Source organism: Haliotis rubra, unplaced genomic scaffold (genome assembly GCF_003918875.1).
Source record: "Haliotis rubra isolate DU_JTF1 unplaced genomic scaffold, ASM391887v1 Scf907, whole genome shotgun sequence".
Lineage (NCBI taxonomy): Eukaryota > Metazoa > Mollusca > Gastropoda > Lepetellida > Haliotidae > Haliotis > Haliotis rubra.
The window spans coordinates 1-19395 of NW_025767643.1; the positions used below are offsets into that span (position 1 = coordinate 1).

Below are 19395 nucleotides of genomic sequence, written 5' to 3' on the forward strand. Positions count from 1 at the left end.
AAGCAATAGATGTTGGTTGTTCTCGTATATACGATAAAGAAACAATAGCTGTTGGTTTTCCTCATATATATACGATAAAAAGGCAATATATGTTGGTTGTCCTCATATATACGATAAAGGTAATATATGTTGGTTGTTCTCATATATACGATAAAGGCAGTAGCTGTTGGTTGTCCTAATATATACGATAAATGCAATAGCTGTTGGTTGTCCTCATATATACGATAAGGGCAATAGCTGTTGGTTGTCCTCATATATACGATAAAGGCAATATGTGTTGGTTGTCCTCACGTATAAGAGAAAAAGCAATAGCTGTTGGTTGTCCTCATGTATAAAATAAAAAGCAATAGCTGTTGGTTGTCCTCATATATACGATAAAGGCAATAGCTGTTGGTTGTCCTCATATATACGATAAATGCAATAGCTTTTGTTTGTCCTCATATATACGATAAAGGCAATAGGTGTTGGTTGTCCTCATATATACGATAAAGGCAATAGCTGTTGGTTGTCCTCATATATACGATGAAGGCAATAGCTGTTGGTTGTCCTCATATATACGATAAAGGCAATAGCTGTTGGTTGTCCTCATATAAACGATAAAGGCAATAGCTGTTGGTTGTCCTCATATATACGATAAAAGCAATAGCTGTTGGTTGTCCTCGTGTATAAGATAAAAACCAATAGCTGTTGGTTGTCCTCATATATACGATAAAGGCAATAGCTGTTGGTTGTCCTCATATATACGATAAAGGCAATAGCTGTTGGTTGTCCTCATGTATAAGATAAATGCAATAGCTGTTGGTTGTCCTCATATACGAACACTGTTCTCATTGTGTTTTGTCGTTTGTGTAATTTGATTATTATATTTTTGTGTATCCGAAACGTTGTCGAACAATATCGCTTACAGTACTTAAAGCGGACTATCGGTTTACATCTAATTCCAATATTCTGACATAAAAATCCCTTTAGTGTACAGAACCTTCAATATGATGTGCACGGATTGCCATTGACCATACAGCATGGTTAGGTATATCGCATTTATTTGCCCCTAAATATAAATTTAGCAGCATTAAACATTGATATATTCAAATGTGTATGCTGATATGTCTCTGTCGTCAGCCGAGATGGACTTGGAATATGGGCATCCACTCTGTCAATACGTTCTTCCATTCTGTAACTAAAGTGTACTTCGATTAACAAATAAACCCAGCATCGATCCTCAAAATATTCTATAGCAATAAAATAGATTCCATATAACAAAAGCAAACATCGATTTATATTTTCTTCAAATAAGAATCTATTTGGAATTATTCCCGTGGACGTAATAGTCAATGAGACTTCATCCCGGTGTACACAGCCGTATGTCCCCACCCGCAGAGAGACAGCCAATCAACTCGCTGGAACTATCCACCGTGCTATAGACGTTAACGTCAGGTGACAACACGCGTCAGTGACGTTATCGACAATATCACCACGCTGATTTCACTCTGCAGGAAGTACGCTGATCGGCGTGTTGTTGGCTACATCTTATGTATTCGATCTTTTATCGTGTTTAAAGAGGATAGCATGGTAACGGCGCAAAATCAAATGTGACTGTCCATGGCTTATTTTTGTAGAATTTATCTTACATTTTATTAAATCATAATATTATTTAAAGGTTGTTTGTGGGAAATACAGACCAGCCCATTGCATGACATCGATGACTAATTTTGGGATCAAGACGCCTTTTTAATGTTATTCTTGAATACATTTACTCATTAATGTTAATTCTTTAAACTTTAAACAAACTTATCTCTTGAAATTAAAAACAATGGACCTAAAGAGGCCCTAACGATTTTGTATTTATGATTATGAGCTCATGTACTTAAATGCGCACTTGAAACAAATCCTGAGTTTATTGTGAAACTGTTGGCCATAAAATGACGTCGCTGGTATTGTTTCTAAGTGAATCACATTCAGTCGTCAAGCTGAGTGACATGAACCTTCAGGTGTAACAAACTGGAACTTACATAAATCAGGTAACCCTTCCTTCGCCCATGGAGACACAGAACGGTGGCAATAATAAGTCAATAACGACGCCACCTAAACCTTGCGTTAACCTAATGTAATACAGTTTGAAATACTTGGTTCTCGGGCAACCACAAAGCCGGCTATTATCCGGACCCAGCAGAGCTCACACAAGCCCACTCGGAGAACATCGGATTTACTTATCGGAAGAGTACCCTCGAAGGATTAAGACCTCGTCAACATGGCGGAACAAAAAGAAAATTCCATGCTCCCTTTACCACTAGGATTACAGTGGGGCTGGAATGATAACAGACTGGAAAGATTTTTACGACTGTATTAAACACACGTTCTATGTCATTGCTTGAACAACCGTGTCCTTAAGTCAGATAACCGGGTCGGCTGGTAATGCACCCCGATATTGAGTGTAAATAATATTGAGTGCGCGCACGGTTGTTCCTCAATTTAGAGTCGACATCAATCATCATTGATCAATTCTTCGAGTGTCTGTTTCAATTACACGGCTGCAGTAATATCTGACCTTCTGTTAGTGTGTTATCGTCAATGATATTTTCAAATGAATGCCGGTTGAGTCAATGTGGAGTTAAAATTGACGGAGTGATTAGCTGGATGTTATAGCAGTATCCATTCATTGTGAATGACCCAAACACATTTAGTTATTTAAATCCAAGCCAAACATACGAACGTGATTAAAGCATTTGCTCATGAAGACCAAGACCCAGGTTTGACTTCCTGGGTTTCAAACTCATTTTATAGTGTCTCCTGTGTTGATACTGTGAAAAACTGCTAGGACAGGAGTAAAACCACACTCACTCACTCATAACAAAAGTTTTTAAGCCAAAATATTGGACACACACACACACACGCTTGGTTCCTCTGATCTCTCGTCAGTCGTGACATGGCGATTGTGTCAAAACAAAAATGATTTCAGGCGAGTTTGGACTCCCTTTCGTAGGGTTGTCACGATATGCACGAGCATTTTAATTTTCATGAATGTCATACTGACCCTTTACCACGTCTGCCTTTGTAGGTGCGTTTGGTCGATATGTTTGTTCATCAGGAAACACACTGATGTTGGTAATAACTGTCATTTTGGATTGAAAACCGTGTTAACAAAACGGCACAATCATAATAAAAACACCACCTTGTAAGAAAAAACAACTGCATTTGGTTTTAAAGGTGACGTTTCTTTACGATTCAGTATATTATTGTACTCCTGCCAACCAGTTATTATTTGCACAACACTACATGAGGATCACACTAGATACCGTGCTTCCCACCCCAACAACCCATTATTCCCTAAGATACTAAACTAACATCACACAAGATGTCGCACCTCCAGCAACCAGTCATTACTTTTACAATACTACACGAGTTTCACACAAAATATCGTACTTTCATTAGCCATCTGTAAAATACTACACTAGAATAACATTTGACATCGTACTCCCACAAATCAGTTATCAATTGCAGTATTTGACACAAGGATCACACCAAGGTGTCCATCACATCTGTACACGATCTGTAGTAGCAGGATTATGTAGATCTGTAGTCGGGTAGAAGTCAAGTACACTTGTCTTGGTGCCCCTCGTTACTAGGTGCCCACAGGGAGGGTGAGGGCAATACGGCGTGTATCCCCCCGTGTTGACCTCCTGCCATTGTAGGGTCCTGGTTCTGTTACACTAGCGAGCACTGCTTGATATATCTACAAGAAAGGGATTATATTCATAAGAGCTTCCTGATTCTTGATTCAGCATTGCTTTTTTATCAGTCAGTTTCATCTTAGACTATCGGGGCTTGGTACAATGTTTGATAAGGAAGACGCACAGACCTAACGCGTTCGTCCTCGTTCGTATTTAGTGACTGAGGAAGGCGGCAAAACTAACAATTAGCATAAAACATGTTGATCCAGTCGAAGAGACACCCAACTATACAGAAATAGTATAAAACGGTACAGATTTTACTATGTTTTAGAACCCAAACAAACTATGTATTAATTTACACGAGTTTCGTTTCCACAATCTTTCTAACACAGGGGAATCAGAATTCTCGTGCGCAAAACGATGCTTTCGTTACGACTATCGAATGGATATGAGGGTACAGATCTTATTACGGGTTTAGATTGTCCACGAAATGTTTCACAACATCACACGAAGGGTACGGACAGAAACGAGAACACACGTAACGCACAAACAGAATTCTAGACAGCCCCCACACAGTGGTATGTACATAGCACTTGAATATTCCAGTGGCGTGTACCGTCATATCATAACTGAATCATTTGTTTACGGTTGCTAAGGAACTGAAGATCAGCTGACGATTAACAGTTTAAAGTCCTTGTCATATGTGTTGACCTGTGTTGTGGAGCGCCCTTGTGATGCCTTAATCTGTTAAAATAGCCACATGATGACCCACATAATGAGATAATCAAACAGGAATGGAGACAAATCATACACAAAATGTACGATATGAGCGTCACTAGAAGCCTTGATATCCTGTATCGCGACAATGGTCTACATAGTTACAATAACTCTGCTAGTTTCCTAAGGATTGTCATTACTGATAAAGAAACAATGCAACTCTTATCAACCCGAAACGGATCACCATGCACCAATTTTATTGATTTCAAGTCTTATTCCTAAATAGTTTTAACTGGTGTACTCTTGAAAAGTATTCATCCGTCACTACTTTCTGGTTAAGAGAGCTAAAGGTATCACAACAATTAATAATAAATTGTTCCGAAAAACAAATGTAGGTAAAGCTCAGTGTTATAACAAGACAGTTTAATTCCCACCCGTCTGCAAATGAGACAGGATACCCCCATTAGTATTCCGGGTAAGAATTCCCCAGCTTCCATGTGTGTCGTACAATCCAGGTGGTCAGACTCGATGACTTGATTGATTGACTGTTATTGTTTCCCGATGGCCTAATGGCTTTGTCTGGACATCCGTTACTGATCGCCACGGGAATAATGCTGACTCACCATACATCTACTTACCAGGGGCGTGGTCTAGTGGTTAATGCGTTTTCTCGTCACGCCCACTTCCCACATAGGTACAATGTGTGAAGCCCATTTCTGGTGTACCCCACCGTGATATAGTTCGAATAAAAGAGTCGTAAAACCATACTCTTTCACTCATCATAGAATAACGTATTGGTAATGGCTTTTTCTTACATGCGTTGGAATCCGTCATTATTGTGCGGTCTACATTTATTCTTCTCGAGGAAAGAACGACAATTACCAGAATTTAGAAACAAATAAAATGTTATATCAGGTATTATATAAAATCCAAATGAATGAATCAAGAAGTCTATTATATGTGTCCACGTTCCACGTATAAGTTGCGTTGTCTTGTAGTGGTCTGGGTTGTACTACCACGATATTACAACTATGAACATCAGAACATCATGAATATCAGTTTGAAGCTTATCGTTAGGCAAAATAATTTTCGTAAATACGTCATCAACACGATTCTAAATGTCCCTCTGTTCATCCTACTCATGCCATGTGCCCCTTGTTCCATGTTTCAGCGTTGCATTCAAACATTATCATCAAAACATTAGCAACTGTTATTAGAGGCTCAAAATATCTCAAACACGTGACTGATTCACCTAATTAATGTATTTGGTTTTTCACTCACTCCAAAACTCATGAGTAATGGTCAAAGTGTTGAAATCTTGCTGTGTTTGTAAATCATGTTTATGAATAATAACTCCCAAGTCATACTCCTAATCTGAAGTGCTCAAGCACTCATTTCCCGTGGCCTCCTGGACGGGGGCGCCATCGATCTGACACAGTGATACTGGATTATCCGCTCCAACTGGTTGAACATTCCTGGAGAGAATGGCTGCTGCTGTCTTGAATGGGAATGTTAGTTAACTACCTTTTATGATGAACTCGATGTGGTGGACAAACATCCCCAACACACAGCAAGCCATCGATTGACGGCGAAATTACTACTCTGTAATAGACTGGGAAGGAATGCAAGAAAACATTAAACATTATTTTATCATACTATTATACACTTAGGTACTGAGGTTGTTGGAAGCAGTTTATAATTATATGTATATGCTTGTGTATAAATGTAAAAGACATTTCTTCACAACGCGGTAGTGGAGAATGTCATCAGTGTTTGGGCTCAATTCAGATTCAATCCGTTATGTGAAACCGTAATGGCAACCTGTGATGTTTCATAACTGAATCCAGTGAGGGAATGAAATATAGTCAGATGTAAAGTATTTCAACATGTTATATTAATGCTTGCGGAAACTCCGAAACAGACGAGAGTGTACATCTTCAGAATCCATGGGAGAACGTATGGTGATGATATTAACCTAGGGTTACAGCAGAGATTAACCGAGGGGACGAACCTTGGATTCAAACCCACGACCAGAGTATACCGGCAGCCAAGGAACCAAAGGGACTGCTTGATTATCGAGGTCCTTTCATCGGATGTACAAACCGAAAAATCCCAAATACATTTCATATCAAAATATATAATGTTATATATTGCACATGTGATGCATTGCTTTGTATGTTCCTCAGGAAGCAGAGCTAGCGTTGCTGACCGGGCTGAGGTTCCTCCAAGCCGTGCCTCCACCAGACTGTCCCGACCCGGCACACAGGCCAGGATAGAAATAGATGAGGTATCCGGAGACGATGATTGTAACTTACTTGAAACATTGAAGCAATAATGTGATTCGTTTACTAAGGCACGAACGGTGTCCCGATATCACTATATTAGGTATATTAGAAGTCTACAAGTACAAATATAACAAACTGCCGGGCAAAAAATCACTACTCGTATGTTTGTTGATGGTGATATGGTAAATATGAAAAAATATTGCAATGGGTTTCGGGTGTCTTAATTCTGTTATTATGCTTCCAGTGTTTCCGCGACTGTTAGCTTATTAACGTTTTCATATTAACGTTTGTAATGTTAAAGTCCAGTTTTCAAGGTTGTTAACTTGCTTTTGCCCTCAGTTCACTTAGAGACTGTCAATGGTTGTCAAATTGCTTTAAAGGGAACTATCCCCATAGTCTGGTGCCCGATTCCTCTCGAACGACTAGAAGACTTGGGAAAGTGTGTCATTGTCTCTGTGAAACGAGCATAATCAGTAACTGCTAGGTTTGTATACAGACGTAAGTGTAAGTTGACAGACAAACGAAGTAGAAGTTCAATTACTTCATATGTTCTGGAGCAACCTCCCCACGATCCTTCTGTAATAGTGTTGTATGAGATACAATGTATATCTTAGATTGTAATAACAACTGGTTCATTAATCATCGAACGCAGGAACATTGTAAACCTATTCAAGTGATGAGATGCAACATGTACATTCGATCATGAACTCGCTAAATGCTTATGTTGGTATTAAGTCTGATTTTAGAAAATCTAGATCCTTATATTAAGGACCCGCCAGAGAACTATAAATTTAAAGATAACAATATTGTTCTGACCTCAGCTGGAGTCTTTGCTGAAAGAAAAGTTGAAAACCAACTACTACGAGGTCAGGAAAAGGTTCAAGGACAACGACCCTGAGGGCAAGGGCAATGTGTCAAGGTCAGTGTCCGGTTCCTGTGGAACAAATACCGTATTTTACCACACAAAATTACGCTTTTTAACTATGAAAGTACACCCCAGTCCACATGGACGTAGAATACATGATTGATATACAACAATATAGAACAAATTCTTCGATGTATTTCTGTGTATGTAGAATCGACGTTATACTCAACTTGACCTCCTTAATGTCATGATACTATCCCGGAATATAAGCCTGATATCCTTCAGAAGTTTGACTTTGTTCCCATTCCCAAAAGTCTGCGCTACTTTGATTCTGAACAGTTTAAAAAGTACTCTTGATTGTATTGCTACTTTTCAGAGAGGCATTCTGTCGTATACTGATGGTGGTTATCAACCGCCCAGTCAGCCAGTCTCAGTTCAACAGGCTGAGCGAGAGGATAGGCCTCAAGAACAAGAGCGTTGTCTCCTTCACCGAGTTCTTCAGTCACTTCCGAGATGTGCCTGGCGAATCGGACTATCCTCAGTGGATGGACCCCGTGAACAGGACAGACAGAGTCACCATGAGTGCTGCATCCGTCCACATGCACCTCAAGGAGAAGGCAAAGCAGAGGTACTTATACTTAGTAAATATAGTTACAATAAATATCTGCTACTGGCATAGTCGATTTACAATTGCCACTATACCATGAACGTGTGTTTCTGAATCTTTAGCCACTAGTGATGACACCAGGTGTTCGTCAAATGACGAGCGTATCCTGCTGCACCGATGGCACGAACACATGCAAAATCAAGTCAGTCGCTTACCCCGAGAATACCTGGAAAGGTCAAAATAAGAATTGAACTAGATATCAATTTGGTCACTATCCTCCGCGACAAAGTTTAGTTTTAATTCAGGTAAACGACTCAGAAATCTGAAGTGCCCAGTAATCTTACCATCATCTACAGTTGGTTACCTGTCCAAATAGGTATTGTCGCCGAGCTGTTGAGCTGATTTTGTTCTGAAGAATTCATCCGTGCCGAGTCATCGGTTGTACACAGAATTAGAATGTTATCGCCCGATACTGCTGCAGTTGTTGTTTTGAAATTGCATCCGCAGTTGAGTCTTGTGGAGATCTTTGACAGACATATATCTATCCCTCCTTTGGACCACATTTTATGCTTTTTAAGACTATGACATTCCAACCTATGTGTTAATCCACGCTTTCTACGTCCTAGATTCTTGGACGTTGCCGACATGTTCCCCCAGATGAACCCCGGCGGATCTGGCCGCATCCTGAAGCCCGAGTTCAAGCAGATGCTCAACAAGATGATGTTCTTCATGGAGGATGACGAGTTTGACAAACTGTGGATCAGGTAGTCGACCTCGCTCATCAGTGTTTACCCTTTGCATTAGAGTGATTTACAGAACCTGAGAATGCCGTTTATATGGAATAGTCATATCTAATGGATCTTACAATTTAGGAGATACCTAGGAACTCACAATAAGTCATGACATACAATCCACATGCTTGCAAAGGGTTTACTTAGAAACAAACCACAAGCCTGACGCTATCCCATAGACAGTTGGGTGAGAGTGCAACATTACCACAACTATATCACAGCGACATGTTATTTTAGTCTGGCGTGGACATATGAGTATGAGAAACGATCACGGGGCAAAATGATGACAAACCAATCAGGTCACACATTTTACCATCTGATCTTCATGCAGATAATATGCGGCATAAAGCAATCTTTCCTCATTCACTCATGCTGATAAACTCTGTTCACTATAGTGAGTGAGTGAGTGAGTATCGTTTTACGCCGCTTTTAGCAATATTCCAGCAATATCACGGCGGGGGACACCAGAAATGCTGTTTACTATAAGATCACCACTATCCACGTGACCTATTACAGAGATAATCAGTATTTCGAGACAACGATATTCGACATGTATAGTGACACCTGTAGTAAAATCTGCACCTGCTAAGCAAACTGTTACAGTTCACATACCCTCAGGTAGCTGGTGACCAAGTTGAGGTGCTGACCGACGAGTTAAAGGGAGGTAATTCGTATTGTGGTTTGTGACCTTAGGTATGACTCCGAGGGTACGGGCGTGATCCAGGGCGGCAAGTTCCTCAAGTCCCTGGGCATTGAGTGGAGGAACGCCACCTCGGAGGGGGTGAGGAAACCCCTGTCGCCGGTCAACGAAGAAGGAGGTGATTGGTTGTCTTCTATGTAGAATAGTGTTACTTCAATGATCACGAACAAATATCAAGAGCGAAAATATATTTAATGAACAATGCTTACAATAAATAAATACTTGGTTTATGAATAACAGTAGTGCTGGAAACATAAAAAGGCATGTATAAAATGAGAACTGGCCAATCGGCGATGATGGTAAAACATAGTTATTACACAAACGTCATTTTGCAATGTTATCTGGTTATGAAGCATAGCCCAATTGTTGTCACTGTCCTAGGTAATGACATTTCTTGGACTAGCACGTTATTGTTTCAAATGATAAAAGTAGACAAGCAGCTTAATGAGGTGTAGCTTGCGTGGCTGCTCCCAGCACATGTATACAAGTAATATTGTTGTGTCAACCTGTCATGCTTATTGGTATTATTGGTAACTTTCCAACATTATTGACTTGATTCCATTTCCTTGGGGAAACCAAGTGACGTACTTTATTGCTAGAATCGGATTTCTGTCTTAACTGGTATGCTGACCAAAACGAAAAATTCTGGTGCCGTCCCGGTTAAGGCAGATTCACTGTATCAGCATATATCGCAGTATATTCCAGAAACAAGACACGATCCGGTCTCAGTTGCTAACATATAATACGTGTCGGGAACGAGACAGAAAGACAACATTTTATTTACGCCTCACTTCTGCACATACAAATGCTATTTACAAACTTTCAAAAGAGTAAAATCTACAGAACTATTATGTCATGTAATCCATGCATACAAATTATTTACTTGTCCACCCTGTCCCAGATGGCACCCCCGTCAGTGAGCGCCGCACCCCCCGGCGCAAGGAGCAGGAGAGGAGACAGCAGCTGAACATAGAACGCTGGCTCAAGGACAAGTTCAGGGAGGGCTTCTTCCACATGAAGGAGTCGTTCGAGGAGCTTGACACTAACAACACCGGCGTGGTGAGTCGTGGGCGTTACAACTGTAAAGAGTGAGCAATGTTCTAGAAGCCACAGCCTTTGTGGGCCGTGCTTCACAACATATAAAGTGGAATTCAGCATGCTCCTTCTGGGAAGATTTTAAAAAGCAGCACACGAATCTTACCCAAATCTTGTGTGATCAGAGGAACAATATTATAGGCCTCGTGGTTATGGTGAAGCCGGAATCGAACAATGGGATTTTTTTGGTTATGGAAAGTGTTCTGTCGCTTTGATTTTCTCCTCGTTGGACATTATACAGTGATAATATGACCATCGATATGTCACGATCGGTCACACACTTTGATCATATTTAGGTTCATAATTTCCTCAAAGGGTGCGAGCAAAAGCGTTGTCGGTACTCCTACCCTGCTGACGTCGAGACACACAACCGCCAAGCCACACATTGTAACCACCCTCTTTAGTCGACGTTAGCTTTTGGTATTAAATTTTTGGGTCTGTCCCAGAATGCAGATGGGAAGCTGACTAAAGTCTCAGCTAGATGCTAGCATATAATACATAAAATTAGTAATATGCTTTTAGACATTATTCCACCATCTTATTACATATGCAAAGTGAAATTGGGTCGTGACATTCAGAAATCAACGAATGTTAATGGTATCCATCATCAGGTATCCTTTGACAACTTCCTGGATGTCCTGAAGCAGTACGGCCTGAACCTGGAGAAGCCCCTCCTCGGATCCTTCCTAGCTCGGTGCAGCGTCCAGGTTGTAGGTAGCGGTGTGCCCTACAAGGAGTTCCTCCACCGGTTCCAGGACCGTAGCGAGAATGGCATGACCCACAACATCCTCACCGACAAGAAACACAAGTGAGTCTCCGTGCATCCTTGTCAATCTGGAGTTTGTTGACATGGAACTCTCGAATAAAGGTGAAGTGAGGTGGAATTTAAAGTCACGTCCCAGACTTCCCCGGCTAAGCTATTTCACTGATACATACGTGCCCGAATAAAATGGTTCTAGAATCAAAATGAATTTATATGGCATAACTAAAAGTTCTCGGTATTTTGTGCATTGTTAAACATGGTTTCATGTGATGATGTAAAAGACCACACTTTGAATTGGTATAACGTTACTAGTTGTTATCTGACGACGTTCGCTAAGTCTCACTACAGTGTGTGAGCAGAAGCAAGTACATACGCGTTATCTATTTCTTCTTTATTCAAACATTTAAGCCATATAAATCCTATAACACCATTACATCAAAATAGTTTTCACGTATTTTCATATTTCATGGAGACAGTTTCATGCAAGTTGCTTTAAATTTCTGGTCGTCCAGAGGGGCTAATTCAAATCTTTACGGGCAGTTTTCTTGGGTCTAATCAGTTCGAATTACTGTCAAATGGAATATATTGGTTTCTATTTTTATTAATCATATTTAGAGAAAATGGATGCCAAAAATAACCCGCACCCTAACCAATCATTTTTGCTTGCATATTGGTTTGGCCAAAAATTCAAATTCGAGATGCAAAGATGCAAGTTCCATTTTATCTGGATCCAAAGGCTATGTGTGTACCATAATGGTAGTATTGTTGTGTTCCAGGTACAATCACCCCGGCAGTGTGGACGGTGTCTCGACCGTCAGTGCCATCGAGGCCCAGCTCATGAATATGTTCCAGAGAGACTTCCTGGCTCTACTCGGCACGTTCAAGTAGGTACCACTCGGACATCTCTAAATTTGACTTCGGATATATCGAGGATCTGATAACATTCAAGAACAGTCACATAGCCTATTCCCCACCTAATCCCCATACTGTTTTGCCACCTGAACTAGAAATGTATTTGCTACATATGTAGGCCTATATATAAAGATTCAGAGAGTCACTAATGAAGACGGGTAACGTGTTGCAGTACTGAAGGTGGTGCTGTGCTGTAGAACGATGTCAGTAATGAAGGTTGAAGGCTGAATGTGTTCAGATCTATGTTGGTACTGGAGGTTATGATGGTGTATTGTAGGTCCATTGACAAGATCGGACAAGACGTTATCAGCCAGGAGGAGTTCCGTGCCGCAATGGAAAGCCGGTTTAACCTGGAGCTGACCGACTCACAGTTTGAAGCTTTCACAGACAGATTACCCTTGGACGAAGATGGGAATGTCAAATATGCCGAGTTTATGCAGCTGTTTGATACAAAGTGAGTTGCTCCATGAATTTTGACTTGTAATAGGTGTTACCATGTTTGTTCAGATAAAGGTTTGACTTGCCTTTGAATGTGTTTGTGACATATGTTAGAGATGGGAAAGTACACGCCCATCTTTCCGTGAACATCTGGTATCATCAGAAATTTGTTATATATTTGTAAGCATGAAACGACTTTTGGAAAAGTATTTTTCGCTCTTAATTACGAGTATTTGTAAATCTTCAAGTGAACGCCATCTCCCCGGATATACCAATTATGATGGTAAATGAAGGGCATTGACTCGATTACATCTCATTCAATTCTACCTCAAACACAACCTTTTCTATTATGCCAATTGGTACTCAGAGATGATATCTTTGGTATCGCACCTTATGACATCATCTCATTGATCTCACATTGTTCAGATATCATCTCAGTCATGATATTTCCTTAATGGATAATTTACTCTGCCACACTAGTTTACAACATTCGATCAACACACTTAACAGTTACACATGTATTTGTGCAGTGAATGCAGAAAAATTCACAGATGTTTGTCATAGATCTCAGTATGTATTTCCTTTTAGTATTTTCATATTTTCATATTCACAGGGGGAAGGCCCAAAGCCTGTTCCAGGGCAAACGAAAGACAGCTGATACCCTGACTATCCCTCAGCCCGAGCAGTCCCAGTCTCCAAGACAACCGCTCCAGGAGGACGAGTTCGAGGACACCTACGTCAGGAGGACACCTCAAGAGATCTTCAAGGTCATCAAGGACTTGTTGAACCGCAGGTACCAGGACGTGGAGGGTGCGTTCTATGACCTTGACGAGACCAACACCAGACGCCTGACGACGGAGATGATGTACCAGCTACTGAAGAGGTAGTTCATATTATCTTCCAGCATTTGGTAATTTGGTTGAGTTAGACGTATCTGTGTGGGTTAAGAGAGAGAGAGAGCTCAGCTCAGCTGCTCAAAGGAGCTTGTTACAGAGTATCTCATTATGGCCATTGAGTCACTTGAACAATCACAATGATGTTTCTTCAAAGTGTTCAACACTTCGTAAAGAAGTAGTATATTTTGCTGATCTTTCTCTTAACGCCTTCGCTATAACCCAGGACACTGTGTGCTTTCTTCCCAGATTTGACATTCAGCCGGAGGTATCCCGACGTGAGATTCGCGACCTCTGGAAAACCTTCATCACCAACACAGACCGGACACTCGACTACCTGCAGTTTGTCCGCCATTTTGGCTTCTCCATGAGGTCTGCCACCTACCCTAACGCCAAACTGAACCCCCCCACGTCGCGGGGATGCTGACTACATGCTGAGGTCCAGGAAGCTCAACTGTGCAGCGGACATGCTGCAAGACAGTCTTCGTTCCAAGGTGAGTTTCAACAAAACAAAACAAGTACACATGGCGTGTCGCTGGATTGTCTTGTACAGACTTGCTGTCACCCAATATTCTGGTCCACGCTCGATTGTATATTTACCGCCGTGAAAGTGGTATTACGGGATGCGACGTTGGGACTCAACCCTTATGTCTTGTTTGCAGCACTACTTTGCTGAAACGCCAAATACATACTATATTTAATGGTTAAATGTGTAGACATGCCATAACTTTTCGCTGAACCAACAGAATAAGGTTACCCTAGATCTAGTTAATCTACTTACCTATCAACGATATATACTGAACCACAAAAGAAACGTCGCCTTTCAAAACCAAATGCAAACGTGTGTTCTTACAAGGTGGTGTTTTTATTATGGTTGTGCCGTTTTGTTAACATGTTTTTCAATCCAAATTGACAGTCATTACCAACATCAGTGTGTTTTCTGATGATAAAGCATATCGACCAAATGCACCGAAAAAGGCATGATAAAAGGTTCTGTATAAAAGGTTCTTGAAAATGAAAATGCATGTCCATGTCGTGATAACCCTACCAATGAGAGTGAGTCCCAAATTCGCCTGAAATCATTTTTGCTTTGACACAATCTCCATGCCACGACTTACGAGAGATCAGAGGAACCAAGTCTTGGGACGATTTCAAGTTGTCCAGCTCGACTGCACGGACGGTAGCCAATCATTTTAATGTTCATGTTAGGAAAATCTAACGACTGCAGGAGTGGTATCAGGTCACTTACAGCATCCAAGACCGTCCACGCAGTGGGCGACATTCAGCAACATCAAAACGTCAAGACTGACAGATTGTGCGCCACCATCTGCAGGATCGCTTCCCCAGAGCGACGGAAACAGCACGCCAGACCATTGGGACTCACAACAGACCCATCAGTGCCGATACAGAGCGCTGGCGTCTGCGCAGAAAAAAACTCTGCTGTCAAAGACCATATCGTAGTCCTGTCCTCACCGCTCATCACCGCCCAAACCGACCAAAATGGGCAACTCAGCATCGCACTTGGCGTTATCGACAATGGAGAACTGTGCTTTTATCTCATGAAAGCCGATGTTGTGTTTCGACAGTCGAAATATTCCAGCATGACAACGCTCGTGCCCACACTGCCAGAGCAACATTGGACTTCCTAAGACAACATGACAGCCAAACTCTACAATAGCCTGCACTCAGTCCGGATTTAAGTCCAAGAGAACACTTGTGGGACGAGATTCAAAGAAGACCCAATGACCTCCAACCATGGCCGACAACTGCGGCTGGACTCGAGCAGGCATTTCGCAGAGGATGGACCCAAGTGCCCATGGCCTTCATCAACCGGCTAATTCATTCCATGTACAGACGATGCAACGCTGTCATCGATGCCCAAGGAGGCCACACACAATACTGACTTTTGGGTGTCTTAATGGTACCATTTTGGGTGATTTTGTTTGTGTGAACACGACAAACAGTGATTCCCGAAAATGAGTTAACCATAATTGTCAAGTTTGAACTCAATCCTCCGTTTTGATTGTTAATTAGAGTGAATTAAAGTGTGTGCTTTAAGAAACCGCTATCGGTGCGACATTTCTTTTGTGGTTCAGTATACAAATCGTACAATGTTCATTTACAAAATGTGTTTTTATACCTGTAATTAGGTTGACTACATGTGGGAGGACCTACGACGCGAGTTCGTGAACATGGACCCATACAGCACTGGGTACGTGAACCGGGAGGAGTTCAAAGATGTTCTGTCGGAGCTGTGTGTACATCTGAGCCAGCTGGAGATGGAGCAGCTCAGTGAGAGGTTCGACATCAGACACGACGGCAGGTCAGTTAAAGATGTCTCTCTCTCTGTGTGTGTGTGTGTGTGTGTGTGTGTGTGTGTGTGTGTTATTTCACGGCAGCCCTCATGGAACTCGTGTCACACGTGTTACTGCGGATAGTACGACATACATCTAACATGACACATCTCTCTATATAATTCCTGTATGTTACATCTTATGATATGTCTCGCTGTGTGTTGCGTGCAACTCTGGCTATGTGTAGTGTCCTGTCGCTTTTACTTTAGGCCACTGAAGACTACTAAATACACATTATGCCTATGTATTGCAGGGTGTCTTACGTGGAGTTCTTGAAGCCGTTTGCCTTGAGGAAGCAGGTCTGGCGTCATGGCAACAACATGTTGTCGTTGCTGCAGCACCCACAGCCGGAGCTCCCCATCGCCGATGTCGTTGAACCACCTCAACAGGGTCTGCACGGTATCACAGCCAAACTCCGACAGAAGGTAGGCCTAGTAAGCTTTCCGGACATAAGCTGATTTGATTGAACTAAGACATCCGAAATGGCCATACGTGAAGGCATAGGTTCAAAGCATATCTTTCTAGATGAATGAAATACTTCAGAGAAACAATCCTAGCGCTTCTATAAGTATTTCGCAGGGTATATAGATGCTAGGACTTTCCATTCCATACACTATTTGACCTCATTCACATTTTACTACGCGCGATTTGACTTCTTGTAGGTCACGGTAAGAGGCGAGTAGCTACGAATGCTTACGAAGACAGCATGGCTCACTGCTGATATTAACAAAGATTTGACTGGGTTGCCCCAACTGTATGATTTATACGTAGCCTTGTTGAGCCTGGGTTATTGCTGATTGCGGCGTAAAACCATATTACACTCTATTGAATTCTTTCTGTTTACAGCTTGCGGGTGACTGGAAGAATCTACGTCGCGCATTCCGGAAGATCGATGTGACCGGTAACGGATATCTCTCTGTCCCAGAGTTCCGTTCGGTCCTCAGATTGGCCAATGTACTTCTTGACGAAGACGAAGTTTACCACGTGATGACGGAATTTGATAGAGACATGACAGGCAAAATATCCTACGACAAGTTCATTGATGAAACATTTAGGCCGGAGACACGAAGAAGTGTGAGACGACCATCTCAAAGTTAAACACAAAGGGCAACTATGTGGCAATGAGTGCCTTGACTCTCGTGAAAGTATTGATCAGTATTAATACTTCAGTACTGGATTGCTATCGACATCTCATCAGTATTGTCTATCACACATGTTGTTGTGTACGGAGCTTCGTAACATCTAGCCGTGTGTAAACGGGACAATTATGATCATATTTCAACGGTATATTATCATTGTATTGTAAATATTTTTCAGCTAAATGAATGTCATGATTTCATATAGAATGCATTGTTCAATTCTGATATGTCCCTACTGTACACTTCTTATTTGTTTTGTATGTAGTGTGTATGGCTTGCAAGGGAAAGAAAAATATACCGTCCAGCAAAATGTCATGACACATGAAGGCCTGAATAAAGACGCTTAATTAATTTCACAAGGGGCACTAATTACAATCTCTAGGCCTGAACTGAAATGGTTAACAGACCTGGGAAGAGAGTACTCCTTTATTTGAAGGATGTTAAACTATATCCGCATACTCCTCTCTCAAATACATTTAGGGGCGGTGGGGTAGCCTCAGCTGTAGTCCGCTCGTCACGCTGAAGACCCGGGTTCGATTCCCATAGGGTTAAAATGTGTGAAGCCCATTTCTGGTGTCCCCCGCCGTGATATTGCTGGAATAATGCTAAAAGCGGCGTTAAACCATATTCTGTAAAATACATTTAAACGGACTAAACTACCGGGCAAAAAGAAAGTATACCCTTGAAAGTTTGGGAAATTGACAAATCATTACGAACGTTTTCAAAACGTTACCATATTGAACAAAGTCGCAAAATACAGAGGGCATCAAATACATCAAAATGTTTGTTTCCTATTTAGCCACCATCGCAGATGAGTTATTCTTTTGTCTGACAGGGCAGATGTGTTTACGTCAGTGCTATTCGATGAATGGGGACTTCCATGTTTGGTAATAGAAGCAGAAACGTACATAAACCTGCTTTCATGTCACCGTTTGCCGATTATCCACTCACTGTTTTCTCCAACTATACCAAGTTGTTGTTATATATGTGTGGTTGTGTTGTGGTCTTCATGTTATCATATGCATAGTATTTGATTTTACAGAGAACTCCCCAAAGCAACTGTGATAATAATATGTTTATATTTTATGTGTGAATTTGTGGTTTGTTAATTGTTAACCATCCTTTGCTCAATTTCATGCTTGGCGTCATCGTATATATTTTGTAAATCAAGATTAATAAACAGTGAAAACAGGATATAAGATTTCTTTATACATTTATTGATTAAATGCTTTATTAGGTTTTAAAGACTTATATCGGTAAAAGAACATAAAAAATTAAAACATTCGAATTTGAGGATTACAGATTATAAATACACAACTGCTACCCCTGGTAATTTTCTCAGATTGGTTGAGCATATCAAACTGATTTTGGGTATGGTAAAATCAAGTTCATTTGTTATCTGCCGCCTAGACGACGTATCGAGGAGAACAGAGGTGTAATCTGGTGGGTGAAGCGTTCGCAGACCCGGTTCGATTCTCTCATGAGTAGAATGAGTGAAAATATTTCTGGTGTCCGCTGCCACCATAATGGTTGAACATTGCCACGAGGGGCATAAAACAATACTATAGTGTACATGCATGATTACACCCATCAAGAATCCTGGTCATTGCAAGGCTAAAATACATCTTTTTCCATTCGTATAATTTTCACTGCTACTTTAACCTTTACCCAAAACGGAATCTATTTATGGCGATAGTCAAGACTGGGTATTTGTTTGCACTGACGTTCTATATTTGTTCACGGTACAAGTACGTTCAAACACAAAGTAAATCGATGAAGTGTTATGACGATAAAAAAGGTAAACTTGCTGACGACAGAACCTCCCTAGCGTTATGCACAAAACACCATGCAGTTATTCTAGAGTAGGTGTGAAGACACTGTCAGACCTGGGAACCAACATCCTGCACGTCCCCGAGTAACGTCATGTCGGAAAGATAATCACAGCCGTGGTTCATACTGCAACTTTGACAACATGCCTGACTTCGATTAGAGCAACGACTGTGATAGATCGATTACGAAAGCAAAACATCCGACCACGACGTCATGTTGTTCCTCTATTTTTGCTGCCATGTCATCGACCTTCACCAATACATTGTACATGAGGTTGAGATGATAGGATTCGAGGCAAGTCCTCTATACAGGTGAAAACTGGTTTCATCACTCAGCAG

The 19395-nt window shown here is 41.2% G+C and overlaps 1 protein-coding gene across 1 annotated transcript; it reads left to right on the plus strand.

Annotated features, from left to right (window-relative positions):
- Window positions 1–6571: 6571 nt before the first annotated feature.
- On the plus strand, window positions 6572–18421 carry LOC124264061 (EF-hand calcium-binding domain-containing protein 6-like; the record flags this gene model as incomplete). The annotated part of the gene is given in 15 exon segments (XM_046698779.1): window positions 6572–6672; window positions 7492–7589; window positions 7912–8163; window positions 8769–8906; window positions 9627–9751; window positions 10535–10692; window positions 11340–11536; window positions 12268–12375; window positions 12681–12857; window positions 13455–13724; window positions 13984–14137; window positions 14139–14228; window positions 15885–16057; window positions 16342–16513; window positions 16935–18421. Coding segments are annotated over 15 exon segments (2465 nt in total), but the record flags the coding sequence as incomplete, so codon positions are not given.
- Between the last annotated feature and the right edge of the window lie 974 nt (window positions 18422–19395).